Source organism: Ursus americanus, chromosome 13, assembly GCF_024610735.1.
Source record: "Ursus americanus isolate L20-20 chromosome 13, mUrsAme1.1.p, whole genome shotgun sequence".
Lineage (NCBI taxonomy): Eukaryota > Metazoa > Chordata > Mammalia > Carnivora > Ursidae > Ursus > Ursus americanus.
In genome coordinates this window covers 51,944,021-51,960,987 of record NC_142139.1, presented here as the reverse complement: position 1 = coordinate 51,960,987, position 16,967 = coordinate 51,944,021, and the positions used below count along the sequence as shown (strand labels likewise).

Genomic DNA, 16,967 nt, shown 5'->3' with positions numbered 1-16,967 from the left:
ACTCATAAAACATGAAGTCTGTATTTTAGTTATTAGTAATGTACCGATGCTAATTTCTTAGTTTTGAAAACTGTATCACAGTTGTGTAAGATATTAATATTAAGGAATGACTATCAAAACACTTTGTGTATCTTTGCAACTCTTCTTTAACTGTAAAATTATTTCAACATAAAAAGTTTAAAAATAAATAATTTTTTAACTTAAAAAAATAAAAAACATGTATGTACACACACATACACACACACACACATACACACACACACAAATAGTTTTGAGTAAGGCTTTTCTACAGAATAAACAAATCCTTAAATCCAAAGGCAAAACTCTGATATACAGGACTTCATAAAATGGCAAAAATTTTACATGGTGAAAATAACACAAGTAAAATCAAAAAAGAAAAGATTAATACAAATAAATATTCACACCACATGACAGACAAAAATGATACTTTCCTTACCATGTATCTGTCAACAAACCAATAAAATAATAAATAATGGCAAAAATCTTAAACTGACAATTAGAAAAACAATGAACTTTCCTCATATTAAAGGAGTACAAGGTAGGATGAGATAACACTTTCCACCTACCAGAGCGGCAAAACTCAAAACATTTAATCACAAGGTGTTGTTGGGAATGTAGGGAAATGGGCACCTTCATATTTTACTATTTGTGGTAGTAATAATTGGTGTTTCCTCTTAGGATACCCTTTGAATCAGTAACTAAGTTCTAGAGTTTCACCCCACTAAAATATGTCGGCACATGTACCTAATGACGTATGTGTAAGGGATTCACTGTAGCACTGTTTTTAACGTAAGATTAAAAACAATTGTAATGTTCAATTAAAAATTAGCAAAAACTATACTACATCCAGACCCCCCCCAAATATTAAACAACTCTTAAAGAATGAGGTAACTCTGCTGATATGTAACAATCACCAAAGTAACACTGCTGAAGTACTACCTTCCATTTTGCTATGAGCTATGAATTATGGACCCAACTTTGAGTCCCAGGAAGAACCCTCAGGGTTTACAACTGTCTTTCTGCTTGCAGTTTTGGCTAAATAAGGTCAATTTCAGTAAGTGTTTATAAAATGCGTGCCTGGAGGAAGGCAACTAACTGGATTACAGCAAAGTCAGGAATCTCTTAGAATGAAGGGTCCCAACCTAAAGAATTATTTCTCAGCATTTCAGTAAAGGTAACCAGGAAAATATCCAGCAAGTTGCTAGCTATGCCACCTTATACTAGAGAATCAGAAAGATAGGTAAAGATGAAGACCGAGTGGCTATCCCCAACAATGTCTTGGGGCATTAATGACACATCTATTTTAATCAAAGCTTTTCTAGTAAAGATTCTTCTAATTAATAAAATGAGACCTGAAAGGGAAGTTCCCAATGACTCAGCAAAGAGAAATGACCATAACGCATCATGCTTACCTGCCCTGCATCTCCTGGAAGGTAATTCTGCTACTTGGTGCCATCGCTCTTCTTTAAAATCATAGCATTCCACACTTCGGATAGCCTTTGGTGCTTGGCCCCCAACTACCACCATCAACTGGAAGGGCAGAAATGTAAGCAGATGAATAAAACAACTATTGCATATGGAGGGATTTAAAATGTCTTACAAAGACACTGATGTAGAGAGTGTTAGGATGAAGATGGTAGGGTGAGCTGGGGAAAAACAACCACCTAATCAACATTTAATAAACATCAACAAAGGGGGCACATGTTAGAACTACAATTCTATTATCTAGCACATTTAGTCAAAAATAAGGATTTCAGAAACTAGAATAAGTTTCTGATCCTTCAAGCAAAAGCAGTATTAAAGCCAAAAAACAGCAGGCAGTCAGCACTGGCAAGGCTGCAATAGGTCATAGGGCTTGCTATAAACTAGACCCTGGCTTTGTAATGACCAGGGATTAGGTCTCCACAATCCAGGAGAAAAGAAATTTATGTTAGTGGGTAGGTGAAATGAAAAGGACAGTAAGGTATTAAAAGAAACATGGAAAAAGGAGAAAAAAAAAACTATTGAAAAAGGGGAAGTAATTGAATTGGAGTTCACAAGAGAGCACACATTCCTAGATCTCAAGTAGAGACCTCCTTTGATGCCACACAAATATACCAACCTAAAGGACAGATAATGGAGGTAACTAGAAATCATAATGAATGAATGTACAATAGGCTAGTGCTAAGAATAAATAAGGTCTAGAAATTTCTTCAATTCAACTCAATCCAACTATTTACTAAATGCCTATCATCTGTATTTGTCCAGAACTGTGCTAGGTGTCATACACATAAGAAATATAAGACATGGTCTCTACCTCCCAAGAGCTTATAGATCTCACTAAGGAGACAAGACCCATGAAGTAATTCAAGAACAATATACAATTATGTATGACCAAAAAGGTATATGATTAGTATAGACATTAATCGCTAATGCTGATCAGAAAATGGAATGTTGCCATAATTTAGTGAAAGCTTCCTGGAGGGGGTGGAACCTTGAGAGACAGATGGAATTTAGCTGTCACTGGGTTTGTCTTTTACTGAGTACAAAGGGGCATTCTTTGGCGACACTGAAAACACAGCCATCAAATTGGAAGAACATAAAAGTTAATGATATCACCTATGGAAAACTTCAAAGAATGGCAAGGACCTTGGGGGAAAGATGATGTGATGACAGGAGAAAACAGATGTTCAAAGGAAATAAAAAATCAAAACAAAAGAAGATGGAACGACTCATACATACAAAAAGGGGAGGTCTGCAACCTTAACGAAGCAATGACCTACCTGTACTTAGAACTACAGAAAGATGGGTACAGAGAAAACATGATTCCTGAATCAGAGTACATCCCAAGTTTCCAAAAAGAAGCCTCTTTTAGTAATTTATTAACTGGAGAGTAGAAGGAATTTTATAGGTCTTAAAAAAGAAGACTGAGCACAGACCAATTACATGATTTTTTTTCAGATGTGTCATTCTAATGTTGATGCAAATACGTAAAAGGAAGAATTAAGAAAATCTGCAATACTCTCCCCACTTTCACCCAAGGGGGAAAGAGGGGGGAGAAGAAAGGCAAGGTAGAATAGACAGAAAGATCAACACCATATCCAGCTATTTCTGTAAGACTGATTAGCATTTAAACTTCTAAACCCTGCCTGACAGACAATAGTTAAAAGAGGCTTGGTTAAAATCTCTGAATATCACTTAAAGTACAAATCTCCGAAGGGAATACTTTTCGAATCCTTGAGAAACAATCTGGTTTATTAGATTTCATGATTCTCAAACTTTGAATCTCATGCTTTCCGTGCAGTAGTTCCCTTCTGCACATCACAATGAAGATGGAAGGGAAAATGCACTACTGAATACAGAGAACAGCAGTATTATCTGTCCTGTACTCACCCAAGAACAGGAGAATGAGGTGAGGATTTGGGACTGTTCCAGGAATCGGAACAGGGACAAAGAATGGATAATGGGAACACAAGAGAGCAGGGATGTTTGTATGAGATCAAGAGACTGCATTAAAAACCACTGTGCTACTAACCATCAAGAGAAGTGACCATGACTCTGACACCCCAAGTTATTTGTAACAGGCATCTGATCTCATTTGAAAAACACCAAACTAATTATGCTAATGTAAGAGAATAGAAAACTGGGAACATTTTTTTGCGTGGAAAAGTTAAATGTGACATATTTAAGGAAGGCAAGGGGTAAGGAGTTAAACAAATTCAAGCAACCATCCTAAAATGTGGATTAAACTTCATTTTTTTTGTTTTCTTCACCTATTAAATATTAGTTAGAAAATGCCTCCTGAAAAATCAAATTTCATAATTTTCCAATTGGAAATCTCAAGAGATACCCTGAATAGAGAAAAATACATACACAGAAATAATATGATAGTGTTTGTAAAAATACAGATTCCAAAGTGAAAAAGCAACAAAGTACAGTAGCAAACACAGTTTCTCATTATGATATATAAATCCAAGCGTGCCTTACGCAATCCCAATATTGTTTATTGCAGATGAAAAACTAATGTCTGAGATATAAAAAGAATCATTCATACAAATCTGTATGAGTCCACGGAATCAGAGCCTAATATAAAAAGTACTATAAGTCACTGTCATGGTAGAAATATTACTGAATATTACAAAAGTTTCCTTAGCACTACTACCACATTTTGTCAGATTTGACTTATCATTACCATGATAAAATGCATCATTATTATGAAATATGTAAGAATGAGAAATTAATCTTTGCTTCATTTTTACCTACCTACCCAGAATTAATCTTGAATATAACCACTCTAAAATGACAAACAGTGTTGCTGAAAGAGCATCCAATACAAGCATCTTCTCAAAAATATGTGTAGATAAATAAATTTTGAGAAGGCATCATGCAAATGCAAAGTCAAAGCGACATGGAGCTCACTGCCACCTGCCATGTCTGCTCCCCTCCTCCCCAGCCACCTGAGAGAGCAGAATAAATGACCTTCACGGATAGTATACCCATCACAAAATAAAAGCTAAAGAATTGAGAAATCCAGAAGTATAGAGTTGGAAGGGCCACTCCAAAGCTACAAGCAGAAAAGCCCAGAAACAATATAACTGAACAGATGATCACAACTCTACAAAAGAGAAAATAAAATACTTGATAGGATTTTACCAAGAACTCTTCAGAAAGTTTCCAAGAGTGACATGTTTATTCCAGAAATTGGAAGAGTTAGTTTTCACTCTAAAGGTCACTGCAGCATAGTTAAAGACAGCAAAGCTAAAGATGCCAGAAGACGGAATATACAAGAAGAGAACTTTTACAAATATGGAATGTTTAAAAAAGTATTAAAGATAAACTACTTAGAAGGATGCTGAAAAAACTAGCATAAAAAGAAATGGTAATTTAAATGGGCTAAGATTATGAACACTTTTTATAAATCTTTTTTTTTTAAGAACAAAAACTGACACCAAATAATATGGACAAATATGAAGTGATGTGGACTTATAAAGATGGCTATTTATAAAAGCAGGTAAAAGGGTATTTGGAAAATGTAAACATTTATAAAATCAGCAGACCCAGATGGCATGCATACTAAAGTGTTAAGGGAACTAGCTAATGTACTTACTGAGCCACTTACAATTATTTTTGAAAAATCTTGGAGAACTGAGGAGAGATCAGAAAATTTAAAAACGGCAAATACCAATTTTCAAAACAGGGTAGGAAGTGAATGCCTTGTAAATACCTTTTAAGAGATAATAATTCTGAGTAAAAATTTAGAATATTTTGAGAAAAGCATTAGAACCTCTAGGAGATGACAAAATGATGAGTTCAACACGCAAAGGGATGTTTTTGTTTTTGTTTTTTAAAGTCGTGCCAAATTTGAATCTAGTTGATCCTGAATCTCACTGGATGTTACAGGCCAAATTACTTATTTTTGGCTTAGATAATAAACATAATCCTATGGGCTGAAATTTTCTACAAATGGACTAACATAGTGAGTGGTTATTTCTAGCAAGGTGTCACCAGGAAGAGTGCTGAGGTCCATTCTAAATTAAAATATTTACTAATGATCTAGAAAAAGGAGTAAACGGCATACTTGCAAAATACACAGTTGGTTCTAAATTGAGAACTGGTATTAACACTGGGCAGAACATAAAAACAATACCAATATAGATTTGAAGAAATTAAAAATGTATACTCCAAAAGTAAAACTTGAAAAAAACACTAAGTAAAAGCATTAAGTGAAAGAATTTAAAAGACATAATTTAATGGAAAGGATAGAGTGGTAACTAAAGATGATGTAAGAAAACAATGGGTAACAGATTAATTCTTATTTCTTAATCCATCATTGCCCCACACGCATACAAGAGCTAATGACAAATACATAAATAAAAGCATTATATTATGGATCATTCTGATTAGACCATACATAAAATGATGCATAAAGTGTTTTTCTAGTACCATGAAGATGGAAAAAGAGCACAAGAAATTGCAAACAGAGACAGAAATGTGGGGTTTTTAAAACATAAATGGCTTCAACTAAAAAGATAAAGGTAGAAGAATATGATGGCGATCCGGGACAACAGAGGGGAGACCTACACTGAAATGGCTACAGATGAAGCATGAGTGAAACGTCAGACAGTATAACACAGGGAAGAGGAAGCAAATGGACCGAACAAGCTGTTCATCAGCCTTAACTCTAATATGTAATTCTGTGACACTGCTCGGTTTTCAGTCATTACCTAAACACATAGCTTACAGACAAATCTTTCTACCTACTCTGATTTTCCTTTCTACTATAACTAAAGCGAATAAAACTCAGAAGGGACAAAAACCAGTTGCTTTCTGTTCCAGAACAGTGACATTATGCAGTTTACAAAGATTAAATGAACCAAACAATCCCCACCCTCCACACACAAACCCAGTAGAGAAGTTATATACACTACAATGAATTCTCAGGCACATGGAAATTCAGATGAGTAAAAATATTAACAGCCTCACTATGGGCCTTTCAGAAGAAGTAATAACAAGTGTGAACAATAGATCCTACTTTGGGAAGGTTCATAGGTGTCCTCAGTCGGGTCCGGACACTCTTCATTAATATACGCTGCTCTGTTGGCAGCAAATGATACTTCATAGCTTCAATGAGGTAATCTTTGCAAGCACTGCTATTCTTGACCAATGCTTCCTCTTCAACCCTCTGTAAGAAGAAACAAGATACCCATGACGGGACCACTATTTCATCATAAAACTGGCAAAGAAAGAGAAGTAAAGAAGAGGGGGGAAAAAGTAGTAACTATCCTCTCTGGTTTAGTCTTTTCCTTACAAAGGAAACTTTATAAATATCACTACGAGACAAATAAATGAAGCCAAAAAATGCTCAAGTATCTTGTCTGTAGAGAAAAACATATGTAAGTAATAAAGAGAAGACTGGAATCAAAATTATATACCTCAACACCAGCTATAGAATAATATTTAGATAATACTACATTCACCTATTTCTCTCTTTCTTTTCTGGGTATATTCACCTATCTCTTATCTTTAAACATCAAGCCAAAGAGTAAGAAAAAAATTTGGGTGGAGTAGGCAATACTCATAAAGACACTTTTCAAATATCAAAAGGCAAATAAAATAGCCAAAAGAGGGATTCAAAATACTTTATAACAACATGCCTACACCACAAATAAATCTTGTCCCTACTATTCCTGATGTCAAACCCAGGACAGATTTTTCTGCTCATTTTCTGAATAGTGGAGAGCCAATGATTATACAGATCATAACAAATAATGAGGCTTCAAGAAATCTAAAATGCTCAGATTGTATCTTTTAATAAAGAATGCTTCCTTAAATGGTTTCAATTATAAAAATGTTGAAATGTTCCTAGTAGGATGCCAATAATAAAAAAATTAATTCAAAATTGTTCACAGACTCCTAAAATCCGTTTATTTCTACTTAATTCAAATAACCTGGTTCTCTTCAGATTAGAAATAAAGACAGAAACCAAATGCATGCCACTCTTTTACTATGAAGTAGAATTAAACAGTATTTGGGTCGAATGTCAAAATTGCATTTCTGTAGGGCAACCAGAAGAAGCTAGCAGCAGGATAAGCAAAGAAGATGCAGAGCAGGAACACAGAGGCACAGGTGCATTTATTTACATGTAAATGACCATAAACACTTACTGGATAAGCACGAGTATTTGCTCGCCCACATCGATCATAGGGGGAAGCAAATTTCTACGAATGGGGAGTAACTGAAGAAGGAGCAGCTCCCAAGCACTGCAGGTGCCTTTACTGTCCTCCTCCGTCCTGTGCCCTGTGATCTGTACTCTGCAGGTCTTACCACTGCGTAACAGGGATCTACATGCTGTCAGCCCAGCGGCAAAGTGCTAGGTGTAGTCACGTGCTTTGCATATGCTTTTACCTGAACTAAATATTCCCGAGGAAGCAAAGGTAACCGCACATGTTCCATCAGCCGAGCCATAAATTCTTGCCTTACATCCTTGTCATGGTTTACCCAAGCTATTACTGCTTCAAATACCTGGCAGAAAATATGGGGAAAAGAAAAATACGTAATGAGTTATGTACCGAGGCATCTGAACGAAGTATGATGAGATTACATTGTATTCACAGTTCTTGCTAAGACCTCCAAGTTTAATACATAGCTCAAATTTTTCAAAATCCTGACCTGTGCTATTTCTGTCTTTTAACTTGGTATTTAGTAAGTACTTTACTTTCTTCCAGCTTCATTGACATATAATTGACAGATAACACTGTGTAAGTTTAAGATGTTCATTTGATACATTTATACATTGCAAAATGACCATCACAGCTTTAGCTAATACCTTCATCATGTCACATAACTACCACTTCTTTTTTGTGGTGAGAACACTTAAGATCTACTCTCTTAGCCACTTTCAAGTACATAATACAGTTTTGTTAATTATAATCACCATACTCTACATTCCCCAGAACTTACTCATCTTATAACCAGAAGTTTGTACCCTTTCACGAACATCTCCTCATTTCTCCCATCCCAACCCCATGTGACCACTACTGTACTTTGTTTCTATGAGTTCAGTTTATTTAGATTCCAAATATAAGTGATATTATATGGCATTTGTCTTTCTCTGACTTATTTCACTTAGCCCTCAAGGTCCACACATGTTGTCACAAATGGCAGTATTTCCTCCCTCTCATGGTCGAATAATATTCCTGTGTGTGTGTGTGTGTGTGTGTGTGTGTGTGTGTGTGTGCTATCTTCTTTATCCATTCGTCCACTAATGGACACTAGGTTGTTTCTAAATTTTGGCTATTGTGAATAATGCTGCAATAAACCAAGGCACATGGCAGTGTAGATGTCTCTTCAAGATTCTGTTTTCATTTCCTTTGGATATACCCAGAAGTGGAATTGCTGAATCATATGGTACTTCTACTTTTAATTTAGTAAGTACCTTTAGTACTTTTATGTATTATTTTTCATTTGGTGTTTAGTAAGCATTTCTCTAAATACATTATCTAATCTTCTTGAACTTAAGTGGTAGCCGTGATAATCTGATGATACATGATCTAATTTACTGTTGATAACCTTCCTAATTTGAATTTGGTTCTACTTACCTAGATTTAAATCTCAAGTCTCTTTGGAACAAAGCACTCAAAATAATAAAGCAAAGTGACACTGTAGAATGAAAATCATGTACCACTATAAATAACTATTTTTGGCTTTTTCTTTAGGTTTACAAATAAATGTTAACCATACACTTCTAAATCAAGGGTCTGCAAAATAGATGGACTCTCTTTTCTCATAATGGAATATATTAAAACCTAATATTTTAAAATTTTCTTAAAAAATGAAATAATAAGGGCATTACAACTTAACAACATATACCTGTGAAAAAGCTAATAAGCTAATATGAAGACGGTATTTGACTATATAATTTCCTTCCAGGCTGATGAATATATAATCTAATAATTTTTAAAGGCTATAGAAAATGCCTAAAGATAGGTGTGGATTATTGGAAACAAAAAATACTTCTGTTGATGAAGGAATAGAGGAAGAAACTAAAAATAATTGACATTATAATTAACATGCCTCTTTAATTCATTCTGTCAACAAGTTCCTATCAAGTACCTCTATGTGCTGGGTGCTACAAATAAAGAGAATCCTGTCAATTCTATGTACTATTTCTCAGCTCTGCTCTCTCTTCACCTGTTTCAACCATCCTACATCAGATCCTATTGCCCACCGGTATGACTTCAACATCCTCCTATCTGACCCTCACCCCACTTTTGGTTCATTCAGCACACGACCACTGTGACAGCTGGCCTCCAAAATGGTTCTCTAATAAACCACATCTCTGAGTATCCACACCTTATGTAGGAACCTGCCACAGGGAATCTAAGTTGGCCCTGTGTAACCAAAAAACAAAAAACAAAAAAAACCAGCAGAAGCAATACTGCAGGACCTCTGAAGCTGGGTGGTAAGAAGCCTTTCAGTTTTCACTTGGGTCTCTCGAAATGCTCACTGGGGGGAAGAAAGATGTCATGCAAGAAGTCTGATTACTTGAGATCACCATGCTATGAGGAACTCAAACTAGCCACACAGAAGGAGGGCAGGGAGGGGCCAGAGGAAAGAGGACAGAGGTGGAGGGAGATACTAACCAAACCCCAGCCCAAGAGCCAGACAAGCAAATGAAGGAGCCACCGTGGATATTCTGGAGACATACGACACCATGTGCAGACGGACTGAAGCTCCAGTACGACTCATCTGGTATCATGCTGGTATCTCCACACATTCAAGCCAAGCCAGAGGAAGCCCCAGACAGTACAGAGCAGAGGTAAGCTGTCCCAATATGCCCTGAATGAATTCTGCCCACAGAATTCTGAGTATAATAAAATGGTTATTGTTTTGTGTCGCTACACTTTGGGTGGCTTGTTATGCAGCAGCAGAAAATCAGAACAGCTTCCATGACACTTCTATTACGTAGGTATTATCATGACATTCTCCTACCACTTAAAACCCTTTAAAGGCTCTTCATCACAAAGATGAAGTCAAGGTTCTTTAATACGGCTGAGAAGGTATTTTATGCCATCTTCCCATCTTACCTCCTCCCACTCTGCCAAACATATTCTAAACTCTAACCATATAGAACCAAATTAATGCAATTATTCTTTCACACCTTTTTTGTGTTTATGTATTCTACCTCGACCTGGAATGCCCTTCCTATTCCCACCCATCCAGACTTTCCCAGCAAACTCATACTCCTACATATGAGGCAGGCTGAACTGCCATCCCCATCCGAGGAAGGATGAAATGCTCCTACAGTACCCTCTACAGCATTCCATAATCATTTATTTACCCCACTGGTTGTCCCTCTAGCTATGGAGTGAAGATTTCTATTTTGTTAATATTTCCGTACCTGTGACACAGTGGCAGTATCTGGTACACAGTAGGCACTCAATACATGTCTGTTAATATGAATAGTAATGTCTTCCTCTTCTCCGTATTTCTAAAGTGCTAAGATTACACATCTAACAAGCACTTCTCACATATCTTTTTCATATGGTAAATATAGTAGTAAATGTGTCTTTTTATGCCCAGGCAGGATGGGTATCTTTGAAGAATAAAGCTAAATTTCATATAACTTTAAATGAAAAGCACACAAAGGAAAAACAAGTTTCCGTTTCTCCAAACTCAGTGTGTTCACAAGCTTTTGTGCCCTGATTCCCAAAGAATACAACACTGACCCAAAGAATAAAACCCACTAAGAGGAGAAGAGAAGGCTGGGGCTGGGAGGGGTGCCTGGGTGGCTCAGTTGGTTGAGTGGTCAACCCTTGATTTCAGCTCAGGTCATGATCTCAGGGTTATGAAATCAAGCCCCACATCAGGCTTCATCCTCAGCACAGAGTCTGCTTGAGATTTTCTCTCCTCTCTCTCTGCCCCTCCTGCTCGTGCTCTCTCTCCTTCTCTCTCTCTAGGGGGAAAAAAAGGTGCAGGTGGCTGACAAAGGCAACTCAAAATGCGGAGGGAGGGAGGCTACAGTCAGACAAAGCAGCTGCACAGCACTCTGGAAGGGAGAAGGGAAGCACTGGGAGGGGTGGGGTATGTATAGCAGGAGAGCAATCTAAAGGAAGGGTAGGGTCAAGAATGTTCAGTCTAGAACAAGCTATTACTCTGTTATCCCTAGTAACTTCTTCCAACTCATGACAGTGAAATTACTTTGGTTTGAGAAATACTGCATTTAGATCACAATTTTTATAAGCATCTAGCTGTGGAAAGAAACCCAGCACCCAAAGGACTTGTTTCAAACAGTTTAATGTGTGCCAGTTCTTGCGGTGGGCGTCAAGTACAAAACTCTAATGTCTAGCAATTCAGGGAACTTCCTATGGAGTGAAGAAATAGTAATTTGCCCAAACAACAAGTTAACTAGTTGAGCTTCTAATAACTTCCAGATCAAAGACCACTGGCTGTCACTACACATATAGGATTACAAAGTTACAAAACAAAGTGAAATAAAGAGAGGAAAAGTACTACATCACAATATACTAGAAAAGAAAAATTTTAATTACCTTCTCTTCTGAGGAAATGGTAAGTTTGTCACTTGAGATTAAGCTGCACACTTGTTCAATGCCGAGATTGAGAAATTCTTCACTAAGTACAACATCTGCAAAATGCTGCTCTGTTTGGAGGTTAAAAATAAAATCCATTAACACCAATATTCCATTATCCAGCTCCAAAACTGCTTCAAAAGGAAGAGGCTTTTCTTAATCTAACCTAAGGATGCGAAAAACAACTCCATTTCCTCAAGGTAAGAGCGAACAAAGCCCAAACAATCTCACCTGGGGAAGTGCTCTCTACCTGAGTAACAAAGTAGAGGCACAGGTAGGAAAGCTGCCTTATCATATACTCAGCTGAATCACTTCTGCTTCACATGGCGGTATGTCAGAGTTAAACATGTATTCCTTATATGCTAATAAGACTATCGGTATTCAAATCTGTAAAACTTTTTGATTACATAAATCAGATTAAGTACATGGTATTAATATATTCGCACATGTGAATGTACTATGTAAAACATTAGAGGCCTCCAAAACATTATAGAATAAGGAGGGGAACCTGCTTTATTTGAAAACTTTAAACAAAGAAATTTTAAATGCTGGCCAGTCTGAACATATGACCATCATTTAAAAAAACAGAATTGATTTATAATATAGGTAGTGCTGAATTCTGGGATAGTTTATCTGGGGACCAAACCATACTGTTTTATACCCTCAGCCCCTTTCCAGAAACTGGTAAAACTAGTAATTCTTAAAATACTTAAAAAACCTTTCTTTGATTTCACAAATAGACCCACTCCTCCAAAGGGGGAAAAAACTATTCATATAATCAATGACTTCACAACTTTAAAAAATGAATCACAAAATAACATTCCCTGCGAATTCAGCTCTCATTTATAAAGTGTGAGGTTCACAAGGAAATGTGGTGTTCGGGCTTTTGAGTCAGACACACAGAGTCAAATCCCAGCTCTGTCATATGCTAGCTTGTAAAACCTTGGGTGAATTATATCATTTCTCTAAACCTTGGTTTCCTCGTCTATAAAATGGGAATAATAAGAATACCTTACCTAATAAGACCACTGAGAGGATTAAACAAACTAAAAGTTTATAAAGCACCTAGAACTGTGTATGGTACAGAGAAAGGATTTAATATTTGGCTCTTACTGTATTATTATCCTTAAGTTCTAAAATAAAAATTTGCCAGGAAACCTAGGTATTTTCCAGGTCTTCACAAGTAACTATATTCTAATAGTAATTTTTTTAAAAAGGCTTTCTAAGATGAAATAAAAATTCATTTCAGATGTGTTTCAACATACCACAGATAGGATTAGTTGGCTTCCCTTTCAGAAACACTTCAAAATCTGCATTACATAAATCCTGTAACTATTAATTTTACAAAAGGTTCATCACGAAATGACTTTCAAAATGATAAGCAGCTCTAGGATCATTATAAAATGATCTGGATTTACAAAAATCCAACTGACACAATTTTTTTTTCTGTTGGAATATATTTTTCTATTTCTTATTTTTTTATTTAAGTATAGTTGACACTGTTAATATCAGTTTCAGGTGTATAACAGTGACTCAACAATTGTATCCACTATGCAGTGCACACCAAGGTAAGTGTAGTTACCATCTGTCATCATACCATTATCATATTATTATTGACTATATTCCTCATCTGTACTTTTTATCCCTGCGACCTATTTTATAAATGTAAGTTAGTACCTCTTAATCCCCTTCAACTATTTTACCCTTCCTCCTCCCCCACCCCAACAACCACCAGTTTGTTTTCTGTATTTAAGAGACTTTCCAGGTTTGTGTGTTTGTTTTGTTTTTTAGATTCTGTATATAAGTGAAATCATATAGTATTTGTCTTTCTCTGAAAAAGGTCCATTCACGTTACTGTGAATAACAAGATTTCATTCTTTTCCATAGCTAACGTTCACTGTACACATATACTACTTGTTCTTTACCCATTCATCCATCGATAGATATTTGGGCTGCCTCCATATCTTGACTTTTGTAAATAATGCCACAATAAATGTAAGGGTGCATGTATCTTTTCAAATTATAGGTTTTGGTTTCTTTTAGGTAAATACCCAGCAGTGGAATTAACGGATCATATTTCTATCTTTAACTTTTTGAGAAACCTCCATACTGTTTTCCATAGTGGCTGCACCAACTTACATGGCCACCAACAGTACACCCAAGAAACCTTTTCTCTACGTCCTTGCCAACACTTCTTTTATTTCTTGTCTTTTTGATACTAGCCATTGTGACTAGTGTGAGATGGTATCTCATTATGGTTTTGATTTGCATTTCCCTGATGATTGGTGATGTTGAGCATTTTTTCATGTATCTGTTGGCTGCCTGTATGCCTTCTTTGGAAAAATGCCTATTCAAGTCCTCTGTCCATTTCTTAATCGGATTATTTGGGTTGCTTTTTTTGGTTTTGTTTTTGTTTTTTTGGTGTTGAACTGTATGAGTTCTTTATATATTCTGGATATTAATCTCTTATAGGATACACTATTTGTCAATATCTTCTCCCATTCAGTAGGTTGTCTTTTCTTTTTTTGTTTTATGGTTTTTCTCACTGTTTAAAAGTTTTTAGTTTGACGTAGTTCTAGACTTTTGCTTTTGTTTCCCCTTGCCTAAGGAGACATATCCAGAAAAGCATGAAAGCTGATGTCAAAGAGAATACTACTTAGGTTTTCTTTTAGGAGTTCAATGGTTTCTGGCCTTACATTTAGGTCTTTAATCCATTATGAGTTTACTTTTGTGTATGGTATAATATAATGGCCCAGTTTCACTCTTTTGCATGTAACTGTCCAGTTTTCCCAGTACCATTTATCAAAGAAACTATCCTTTCCCCCAATGTATATTCTTTCTCCTTTGTCATTGATTAACCGACCATATATTATTTATGAGCTCTCAATTCTGTTCCATTGGTCTATTTGTCAATTTTTATGCCAGTACCACCCTCTTTTGATTATTATAGTTTTGCAATATAGTTTGAAATCAGAAAATGCAATACCTTCATTTTTGTTCTTCTTTATTAGGATTGCTTTGGCTATTTGGAGTCTTTTGTGATTCCATGAAATTTCTATATTTTTTTTCTAGTTGTTGAACAATACCATTGGAATTTTGATAGGGATTACACTGAATCTATAGATGGATTGGGCGGTATGGACATTTTAACAATACTAAGTCTTCTGATTCATGAACGCAGGATATTGTTCCATTTATTTGCCTGAATCTTGTAGTTTTCAATGTACAGGTTGTTTACCTCCTTGGTTAAATTTATTCCGAAGTATGTTATTGTTTTTGATGCTATTATAAATGGGATTGTTTTTTCAGATATTTCACTGTTTGTGCATAGAAAATCAAGTTTGCATGTTAATTTTGTATCCTGCGACTTTATTGAATTTGTTGATTAGTTCTAAGTTTTTTTTGGTGGAATCTTAGGATTTTCTATATATATGAAATCATATCATCTGCAAAGACAATTTTACTTCTCCCTTTCAATTGAATGCCTTTTATTTCTTTCTCTTGCCTGATTGCTCAGCTAGGATTTCTAGTAATATGTTGAACAGGAGTGGTGAGAGTGGGTATCCTTGTCTTGTTCCTGATCTTAAAGAAACGTTTTCAGTTTTTCACTGCTAAGTGTGAAGTTAGCTATGGGTTTGTCAAATATGACCTTTACTATATTAAGGTTTAATATATTCACGTATGTTCCTTGTATACCTAATTTGTTGAGAGTTTGTCTCATGGAAGGAAGAATGCTGTATTTTGTCAAATACTTTTTCAGCATCTGAGATGATCACATAATATTTATCTTTCATTCTGTTCATGTGCTGTACCAGATTTACTGATTTGCAGATGTTGAACTATCCTTGAATCCTATGGATAAATCCCACTTGATCATGGTGTTATTTATTATTCTTCTATGTACTGCTGAATCCAGTTTGCTAATATTTGGATAAGAATTTTTGCATCTACATTCATCAGCGATATTGGACTATAATTTTCTTTTCTTGTAATGTCCTTATCTGGCTTTGGTATCAGAGTTTTAACCCCAGCCTTGCAAAATGAGTTTGGGAGTATTCTCTCATCATCTGTTTTGGAAGAATTGGAGGATTAGTGTTAATTCTTTAAATGTTTGATAGAATTCATCAGTGAAGCCATATGGTCCTGGACCTTTCTTTTGGGGAGCTTTTTGATTACCGATTCAATCTCCTTAGTTGCTATTGGTCTGTTCCGATTTTCTATTTCTTCATGATTCAGTGTTGGTACACTGTGTGTTTCTAGAAATGTATCCATTTCTTCTGGTTATATTAGAATATAAGTGTTCTTACTAGTCTCTCATGATCCTTTGTATTTCTGTGGTATAAGCTGTAATGTCTCCTTTTTCATTTGATTTTATTTACTCCAGTCTCAGTTTTTTAGTCTAGCTAAAGGTTTCTCAATTTTACTTTGCAAAAAAAACAGCTCTTAGTTTTATGGACCTTTTCTATTGTTTTTCTAGTCTCTATTTCATTTATTTCTACTCTGACTTTTGTAATTTCCTTTCTTCTGCTAGCACTGGGTTTAGTTTGTTCTTTTTCTAGTGACTTGAGGTGTAAAATTAGGTTGTTTATTTTGGATCTTTTTTCTTAACAGGCCTTTATCACTGTGAACTTTCCTCTTAGAGTTGCTTTTGCAGCAGCCCATAGATTTTGGTGTGGTGTGTTTGTTTGCTTCAAGATTTTTTTTATTTCCCTTTTGATTTCTTCTTTGACCCACTGGTAGTTTAGGAGTATGTTGTTTAATTTCCTCACATTTGTGCATTTTCTAGTTTCCTCTTGTTACTGATTTCTAGCTTCATACCACTGTGCTCAGAAAAGATAGCCAGTACAATTTTAATCTTAAATTTGCTAAGACTTGTTT

The 16,967-nt window shown here is 35.7% G+C and overlaps 1 protein-coding gene across 1 annotated transcript in view; it reads right to left on the bottom strand.

Moving 5' to 3' along the window:
* KLHL2 (kelch like family member 2) overlaps positions 1-16,967 on the bottom strand; it is a 96,429-nt gene that overhangs the window by 11,754 nt on the left and 67,708 nt on the right. The window contains exons 6-9 of the mRNA XM_045798697.2: positions 12,051-12,160; positions 7,906-8,022; positions 6,533-6,682; positions 1,434-1,551 (exon numbers count right to left, since the gene is read on the bottom strand). Coding sequence (XP_045654653.1) covers positions 1,434-1,551; positions 6,533-6,682; positions 7,906-8,022; positions 12,051-12,160 — 495 coding nt within the window. The remainder of the gene's footprint in view (positions 1-1,433; positions 1,552-6,532; positions 6,683-7,905; positions 8,023-12,050; positions 12,161-16,967) is intronic.